At 33.4% G+C, this 10000-nt stretch overlaps 1 protein-coding gene across 12 annotated transcripts in view; it reads right to left on the minus strand.

Moving 5' to 3' along the window:
* Nucleotides 1-10000, minus strand: part of LOC115213792 (protein FAM135A) — a 299236-nt gene that overhangs the window by 70978 nt on the left and 218258 nt on the right. For all 12 annotated transcript variants that reach the window (XM_036504971.1, XM_036504966.1, XM_036504965.1 and 9 more), the window contains 3 exons: nt 7048-7192; nt 6017-6066; nt 1887-2042 (listed from right to left, as the gene is read on the minus strand). In XM_036504971.1, the coding sequence (XP_036360864.1) occupies nt 1887-2042; nt 6017-6066; nt 7048-7192 (351 nt within the window). The remainder of the gene's footprint in view (nt 1-1886; nt 2043-6016; nt 6067-7047; nt 7193-10000) is intronic.

Raw genomic sequence — 10000 nt, forward strand, 5'->3', positions numbered from 1 at the left:
AGAAAACAAAATACAGAGACAGGTGAAGGAACAACAAGTAGGTGTATTAGTTTGATGCTCAGGGAAAATGGAAAATTTTTTGATGTTTTAAGCCTATGCTCTTTGACAGAAAGAGATGAAAGAAAGAAAATGAAGAGAAAGAGAAAAAAAGTGAGATTATATATTTGATAAATTTTGTGTCAATGCACGAAACTCTTGGACCTTTAGTCCCTCTATTACTTCTACTGAATATTAATAAATATATAAATATATATATATATATATATATATATATATATATATATAAGGGAAAGTTTATGAAAATAAACAAAAGACAAAGGCAGGTGGAGTACAAACAAACAAATGTATTAGTATAGCGCTCAGGAATAGAAAAAGTCTCTTACGTTTCGAGCCTACGCTCTTCGACAGAAAGATACACAGAAAAAAACAAGGAGAGAAAAAAAGGAGAGAAAAAAAATGCGTGTAGGAGCTAACGATCTATCATGGCAATGAAAACAAAATTGAAAGAAGACAACATTGGAGAAACAAGTTTCCACAAATATTGTATTAGCTTAACACTTAAGAGCAGGGCTGGATGAATGGATAAACAGATAGGTATTTCTTGCATTTGCACATACCCAATTGACAACTGGTAATTAACTGAATTGATAACAGTACATACCTTTCCATGATGGATGTAAAGTTAAATTAACTTGGTAGAGGGGTGCATAGAATATATAGATGTGGACGTAAACAGCATAAGGAAAAATAATTAGAAGCTGAAGAAACTAGTGGTTATCTCCACTGACAAATATCATCGAATATAATTTGTAGAATAAGATAAATTTGTTTTCAGTAAGGATAGGTGAGTTAAGCTCCAATGTTTCAGACAGGACTCTTCTTTCAAGATATGAGACATGTGTGGAAAGCCTTTCGAAACATTTCTCATTCCCAGCTTCTTTTACAAATGTTATGACTTGTTTTACACTGGCACAGATTATCACTAGTTTTCATGGATTCTAGAGTCTCCTCTCTCCCTGCCACCACAGTTCTATGATCCTCCATTTTAACTATGCCATTCACAGCCTTCCAAGACACTTGCATTTTTTTCAAGAAAAGTCCTGCCAGAAACATCAAGACTCGCTGATCCTCAGAGAATATCATCTTTTTTCACAAATTTTACTAAATACTGAGACATTTATACTGATGTCCTATAATTTCTGCCTACTGAGTAACCAAACAATGAAATCTAATGAACACAATGGAGGGAGAAAGAGATACAGTGAATAAACACAGCTGCAGACTATATGACCAATGAACTAACAGAGGATAGGTCTTTCTTATAATACACAAGGTTTCTTCTGCTAGGAGTGGCACAACCCCAGGGTGAATATTGTTGTCATAATTTTTAACTGCATCTTCTTTTCTTTTGAATTCATCTTTCATTCATGTAACATGCCAGTGACATGAATGAAGGATGTTATTATTGTTGCTTTCTTGACTACTTTGAATGGGAGTAACTCTCGCCTCAAATTGCCCACTTACTACAGAATACGCAAAAGAACTATTACAGTATTAATCCCTGCACAAGGTAGGAGGGGAGACAAACACATTTCCTTCAACAACCATTTCCCTCTTTAAATCTGTACTGGCCATTCTAAAACTTTTTGGAATGGGCATGATTTAAACAGGAAGAAATTCTGTAGAAGCCCAGATACAGTTAAAAGAAAAAAAATGGTAACAATTCCAATGGTCAAAAAGCATCAAAAGTAAAGCAAATTTTTGGGGAAAAACTGACCAGTGATGTTTCAACATAGACTACTTGCTGAAACATCATTGGAATTTTAAAAATAAATAAAGAACAACAGAACCAAGAAAAATCACTGCATAATGTTTGAAGTTCCTACCCGTTGCTGATGGTGATCAGAAGCAAGCTGATACATAACAAAGGAATCTAAATTGATAGTATCCAAGAACTGGTTCCATAGAATGACATTCTCAGCACACAGTTGTGTTACATGGGTACTTGCCCGTTCCAGAAGATCTTCCTCATTATCAAATTTCTGTAAACAAATAATTAATAGATATAAACCATCATTTAATACAAAAAGTTGCTCAATTTGGGATTATTTGTTCAATAAACACTGCTTTACAAAACTGGTCCATCTGAAAGTCTTTTACTTGGAATCATAAAAGCTTTGTGGTTAATATGTCCAAATGCTTGGACATCACAATCTGAAATCTTGCCACAAGTCTTAATGACCACCTGTAGGGTCACCAGATTTTGTTATGCAACCATACTATATTACAAAATATATTAAATACTTTTATAAGTCAATACTGTGTTCTGCTGTGTTAGCTGTGCTACATCCATTATCCATTTCTCATCTTTGATCTTATGGTTGTTTATATTAGGCGTCTAAGATATGAAACATCATAACAAAAATCCGTACTGGCTATAATTTCTATAGACAATCTGCAGAGATAACCATAACAAAACAAATTTTGTCTTAACCCTTTTGTTACCATATTCCTGTTGAAATACACTGCTGCTTTTTTCAAAAAATTTTGAAAACAATGAAAAATTTATTAAAATGAATTCGCCATTATTTAGCTAATGTCTAGAAAATAAATTAACAGGAACTTAAAGGAAGGTTGTAATTTAGATTACTTTAATCCTGTAGCATTCAGATTATTTTGTGAAATATAAAGCTTATTGAGTCACAATATTCTGAATTCATCATGCATTATCTTTGAGCTTTAAGATTTCAATCTTGTTAAAGTTTACTTTTAGAACGACATTGTAAGATGTGAGAGGCTGAATCTGGTCAATTTAAACATAGGCTTGGTAGAATATTTTGGCTGGTTTAATTGCAAAAGTGGAGAATTTGCATTATAGAACTTGGAGCTGTTTCAAGCAAGTTTGTATTAAAAGGACTAATTTATAACCAAATTTTGCAGTCAAGTAGTTTGTATAAGAAAAAATACCTTATGCTTTAAAATGTATGAGTGAGGTTTACGCTAAGTTAATACAAACAGAACACCTATGCCAATGGCACATAAAAAGCATCTTTTGAGTGCTGGGCCTCACGGAAGCAATGACAAATGACTGAGACCTTTGGCAATATGTCATACTTGAGTAGAAGACCCATAAAGCCAAGTGAAATTGTAGTCATGGCAGATACTGGTATCATGCAACTGGCACATAAAAGCACCAATTACACTCTCAGAGTGGTTGGTGTTAGGAAGGGCACCCAGCCATAGAAACCATGCTAAATCAGACTGGAGTCGGTGCAGCCCTCAACTTACCAGCTCTGGTCAAACCGCCCAACCCATGCCAGCATGGACAACAGACATTAAATGATGATTGTAATGATGATGATGATGAGAACAGGCAGCAAAAGATGAGATGGGAGTGAGACATCTTAAGAAGTGGCTAAAGATGAGTGATGGGTGAATGTTATTCAAAATCTGATGAAACGAAGATCATGGCACAGAATAATGAATAAACAAGTAATAGATGTACAGGCTTAGGAACTGCCAGAGGACAAGAGAAACAAATAGAAAAAGAGAACTGAGAGTAGGTAAATTTATTTTAATGTATTGTGTCTTTTTTTTTAATCTTAACAGTTTAAGTGTAAACATTCCTATTATCCATTCAAGCCGTAAAGATTTTCCAAGTGATCTATTAGTTGTTAATTAAAAAAATGCAGGCGTTATTGGTAATTATGATAAAAAAAGAAAGCGCAATCATATTCATAATGAAAAGTAAAGGCAATTTCATCCAATATTTCAGTTTAAGCAAATCCTAATCAAGAAATGAGAAACCTATGGGGTGAGGGAGAGATGGAGAGAGAGAAAGAGAGAGAGAGAGAGAAAGGGAGAGAGAGAGGGCGTGTGTAAATTCTGTAGTGGTGTACAGATTTTATATATTAATAAAAAAAAAGGTAATATCATTTGCGGAGCCCTTCCACCTCCTTCAGGGATTCATCATGATGAATACCTCAAGGGGATAAAAGTGCTCAATAAATATTTATCCAAAACCTGATCATCAACTTCTTTTATTAATACATGAAATTTCTACACCACTATAAAGTTTATACACACACACAAACACATACAGACATGTATATAGCATAGTTTACACTTATTACTCCTATGTCTATCTGCATTTCAAGGGTTTTATTTCTTTATCTAATAAAATCATGTAGGAATAAGAGAAGTTAATAATAAAATAATAGCAACTCCATTACTCTAGTTTCGCCATAAAACATCAAAATATCTTGAAAATATAAAAAGAAGAAAAAAGGAAAATATTTTTAGGAATTCCCAGTTTTATAAAATACATATTTCTTGAATCAATCTATCAGAGAAATACAGCTTGAATATACAAAATGAATATTTTTTGATAGCAAAATGAAACATATCACACCCATACTAATTAGTTTCCTAGATCAAAATTAACCCCTTAATTTTCATATTACTCTATCAAATGTAATGTTTATATATTCACATTGTTTTGAATTGCTCCTACATTATCTTATAACTTCAAGATTTCAATGAAGTGATTGTTTATTTTACAATGACATCACAATGGCATGTGAGGGCCTGGATCTGGCCAGTTTGAACTTAAAATAGGCAGAATATTTTGGCCACATATGGCTGGTTTAATTGCTAAAGGGTTAAAGAAATGTTCTGGAGAAATATCTTCACACCACAGGGACTTATAGAAAATGTCTGGAAAGTTCACCATCATCAATTCACTGCAGGGAAAGTTCACCATAAGGAATGTTCATTGCAAGGAAATTTTAGAGAGAGATAAGTTCACAAAAAGAGAATAATCATATTACTACTACTACAACTACTACTACTGCTGCTGCTGCTACTGCTACTACTACTACTACTTTTCTCACAGTAAACTTTCTTCAGGGTGAATAGATGGTGGAGAACTCTCCTGCAATGAACTGATGGTGGTGAACTTACTTGTAGTCTTTATAGAGCGATTTTAAAACTAGAGAAACTTACAGTTATAACACTAGAGTCATGATTCAACACTAAAAGTTCATTACTAAAAGGTGTATTGTAAGATTTTCTGTCTTACATCACTCCCAATAAGCAGTTTCAATGCGAGTGCTCAACCTGCTAGAAATAGCAATCAAATTTTTCTCATTACTGTTTGAAATTTACTTAGACAGTAGCTTCATAAGGACAGTAATTTTACAAAATTCTTCATTATTTTCAAAATTAATTGCAGAGAAAGGTAGAAATATGGTAACAAAAGGGTCAAAACACTGGCTTGTTGTTTCAAATTACATCATATATAAAAACACTAAGCCTACCAAATTACATAACATATAAAAACTCTAAGTCTATTTCAGTTTATTTGATGCTAAAAATACTAACCAGCTTTATTTTATCAATTTATAAAACATTGATGGGACATAAAAAATTAAAATTCAATTTCCATAGATTAAAATCAGAATGTCTTTAATACTTTCCTCTCCAGCATCTTGCCAGAAAGTAATTCTTGTTTGACACTTAAGGTCAAACACTAATTGAAAATCTTCACCCCACTTGACAAAAATATGCTGGAGCTTTTTAACCCTTTCGTTACCAACCCGGCCAAAACCGGCTCTGGCTCTGTAGTATAAATGTCTTGTTTTCATAAGTTTTTCATTAAAATATACCACCAAACCTTAGTCGCAATTTATATTCCTAACACTAGCTTAATGATAACAAAGTTATTTTACTAAATTCTTTGTTATATTTAAGATAATTGAAAGAAACACAGAGCACCTCAAAATAAATACAGTAACGAAAGGGTTAAGTTACAAATCTACATTTATGATATCAAAAAAAAAAAAAAAAAGAGAAGAGATACTCTTTTCTTTTAATATTCTAATTTATCGTATTATAAAAAAAAAAGGAGCTACAAAGAAACTTGTCTGTTTAACAACAGATAGACTGAACATTCAGGAAAGAAAAAGTATGTAAGAAAACTTGAAAAGAACTTTCAGGCAAATGTTTGTTTACTTACCTGTAAAACTTTCATTAATTCTTCTAGTTTGGTATGACAATCTTTCCGCTCTGGGAAAAAAAAAAAGAATAAAAATAAAAATAAGAAAATAACAACGTCATTAATCATTTCCAGTAAAATCACATTTCACGTCAGCTTATTTATGAGTATTATTAAATACAGTTATTAAGGGGCAGAAACATTAGAATACCTGACTAAACACTTGTTAGTGTATACTTTTTATTATATATGTCCTGAGGACAAAAAGAATAGTGAAGTGCCATACTGTAGATCTTTTCAGCCCATGCAAACATAGAAAACAATACCAATGACAAATATGGCAATAAATCATATTTTTATTATCCATATTTTCTACATTGGCATATTTTGTTGGTTCTGAAAAGCTGAAGCAAGGATTATATAACAAGTGAAGAACCATATTATATCTATTTCTCTATAAGGTGAAGACAGTCAGGTAATTTGCCTTGTCTTTAAAACATTGGTTTCAAATTTTGGTACAAGGCCAGAAATTTCAAGAGAGGGGATAAGTCGATTACATTGGCCTTCAGTTCCCAACTGGTATTTATTTTATCAATCCTGTAAAGTTGAAAAGTTAAGTCAACCTCAGTGGAATTTGAACTCAGAACATAAAGATGGATGAAATGCCACTAAGAATTTTACCCGGCATGCTAACACTGCATTGCTATGGATGCCAGCCTGTCTGAGATTGCTTCAGATTCTATGATACAAACACTTTGTTTTAAAGCGATTTAAATGTAAAACTCCCATCATAATTTCAAGTTGATTTATTTTCCATACACCAGCTAAATAACAACAAAGTTATCTTACAAAGGTTTTAATTAATTTCAAAATCGAATGAATCAATGGCAGTATATTTCAAGAGAAATATAGTAATGAAAGGTATAAATACATAAATCTTGCATTAAACAATCCCAGTACCCTCTTCTAGGTCTCAAAAATATCATAGAAAGAAATAATAAAACATTGCTCTTTTTATACATTGGTCTGATATACTTAGTTAAAATACTTACCAACAGTAGGTAGGTTTGACATTAACTTACTATAGCTTACAAAGGTTTCTTGTAAACTTTCATAAGCTGAAAGTAGAATGTGGCAGATTTTTCGATGTGTATAACAAGCACCCTGTAAACTTGAAGAGCTGATGAAAACTGAACTCTGCAAAAAGAAATTTATGGATAGAAAATGAAACACAAATTAAATATGATTGATTTAATAATCTAAGGAAATGCAACTTTAAGGGAAAAATACAAAAATATCAAGATGACAGATTTTAATTTTGTTACATAAATTGTTTTTTTTCTTTATATTTTGTGATTTCACAAACATTTAAAAAAAAACATGACATAAAAAATTTAAATGATAAATTTATTTTAAATAATCTTAAATAAGATGAGGTTCTTAAAGCAGAAAATACTGGGCTAGGAGGAGGCTAACTAAAGACAACATTTATTTATATTAGCACAGAAGCTAAATATGAGCTTTGTTTTGAATTTCTTTTGTGTTTTTAGTAGGAGGGATTGACAACACAAAACAACATTTACAAGGAGTAGTAATGTTAGTAGGAGTCCAAGTGTGAACAGAACAAAAGAACAAATAACACAAAAGGGAGAACAGAAAGAAAATAAACTTGCTCACATCACACACTGAAACAGTCAGTACAATAATCAAGGCCAGGAAATGTTTTATAGAATGTCATGTAACTTATGTAGCTATTTTTAAGCCAAAGGTGAATAAATATAACAAACATGGCAAGGTTGATAAGAAGTAATAAGCAGCACTCCTTCTCTTGCCCTTGTACAGGAGACCACATTCAACAGTGTGTCTGAATTTTAGATATTAAAAGATTAAGATAGAATTAATCAATGTTTTCTTGGTTAATGCTAGCTTAATCTTTTAATAACTAAAAGTAACCTATTACACTGTACTTCATGCTATATGTAGTTTGTTACTATTTCTTGTATGTTTATGATAATTTAAAATGGTAAGTGTTTTGTTTTTTGCAAGTGAATATATATGACTGAAGCTTGTTGACAAATTATCATCATCATCATCATCATTTAGCGTCCGCTTTCCATGCTAGCATGGGTTGGACGGTTCAACTGGGGTCTGGGAAGCCAGAAGGCTGCACCAGGCCCACAGCTGGATGCCCTTCCTAATGCCAACCACTCCATGAGTGTAGTGGGTGCTTTTTACGTGCCACCGGCACAGTTGCTAGACGGGGCTGGCAAACGGCCACGGTCGGATGGTGCTTTTTACGTGCCGCCAGCACGGGGACTAGGCGAGACTGGCAATGGCCACGATTGGATGGTGCTTTTTATGTGCCACCGGCACGGGGGCCAGGCGAGGCTGGCTACGGCCACAATCGGATGGTGCTATTTACATGCCAAAAGAAAATATATCTTTGCTTATAATGGCTGCAAAATTCCAATCCCATAAAAGCTAAAATGATACAACTGTATAAAAGTATTTTGGCAGTCATATCAAATATACAGTGTTTAACCCTTTCGTTAACATATTTTCTGTTAACATATGCTGCCTTTGTTTCAATCAATTTTTAAAATAATGAAGAATTTAGTAAAATAACTTTCTCATTATCAAACTGGAACATTAATTAGCATGAAATTATGATGGAAGATTATAATTTAAACCACTTTAAAACAGTAAGTTTATGTCATAGAACTTGGGGCAGTCTCAGGCAGGTTGGTATCGAAAGGGTTAAAATGTAAAAATCAAAACACATTTCAACACACACTTTTCCATGCTTTAAGGGGCCTGACAAAATTCATTGAAGCAGATTTTCTAAGGCTGGATGCCCTTCCTGTAGCCAATCCATATACTACCTCATGGCTGAACATGGTTTCACAGATGATTAAAAGTGAATATATATGACTACACTCATGGAGTGGTTGGCGTTAGGAAGGGCATCCAGCTGTAGAAACACTGCCAGATCAGACTGGAGCCTGGTGCAGCCTCCTGGCTTCCCAGACCCCGGTCGAACCGTCCAACCTGTGCTAGCGCGGAAAATGACATTAAACGATGATGACTGATGATGAAGCTTGTTGACAAATATTACAAGATGTCAAGGCAATGAGATACAAACTCAAACACACCAGACTTCCAAATCTCCTCACAAGTCTTTAGTTGACCCAAAGCTACAGTAAAAGACACTTGCCTAAGATGCCACGCAGTAGAACTGAACATAAAACCACGTGATTCAGAAACAAACTTCATAATCACAGAGTCATAGCAGCAACTATAAGCCACAGCTGCATGTGTAAATGATACAATTGTATCAGAGTACTATGGCAATCATAGCATTTACATAGTATTTCAAAAAACTAAACACTGTAAATGAGATACAATTACATAAGAGTGCTTTGCTAGTCATATTACTTACATCACCATAGTGTTTTAAAAAAAAATAATCACCATTTTATATTATGAAAACATTTGGTATATTTGGATCATAATTAAGGATAGATCTTCAACATCATGAACTACATCTGGGTTTGAATTTAGCTCTGGGAAAATAATATGCAAAGCTTCATCTTTAAGGGTGTTTAAATCAGTAACTTTATTACAAAAACCCCCCTCTCTCTCTCTCTCTCTCTCTCTCTCTCTCTCATTGTCTTGGCTCTGGTACGTAGTGTGTTGCTAATTGCATCAATCTCAGTTTATCAAATGATTAAGTTTTACTTTTGGCATAAAGCAACTAAATAAACTAATAAGAATAAATGTTTCTGTGAAAAACAAAAAAGAATACACTGAAAGATGATCTCTGATTGGCTATTACACTTCAAAACCAACCATGCACAGTATTTGTTTTATCAAAGTCCTTTCAGGTTGGGCTGATCAATCGGCCCATGTGTCCCAAGAAGGTTAAAATACACATCAGCAAACTTGGTTAGCATTTAAAAGTTTCAACATAATCTGGAGAGGATCTTAAAAGAAACTTATGCCATA

The sequence above is a fragment of the Octopus sinensis genome, linkage group LG7, assembly GCF_006345805.1.
Source record: "Octopus sinensis linkage group LG7, ASM634580v1, whole genome shotgun sequence".
In the NCBI taxonomy this organism is placed as follows: Eukaryota; Metazoa; Mollusca; class Cephalopoda; order Octopoda; family Octopodidae; genus Octopus; species Octopus sinensis.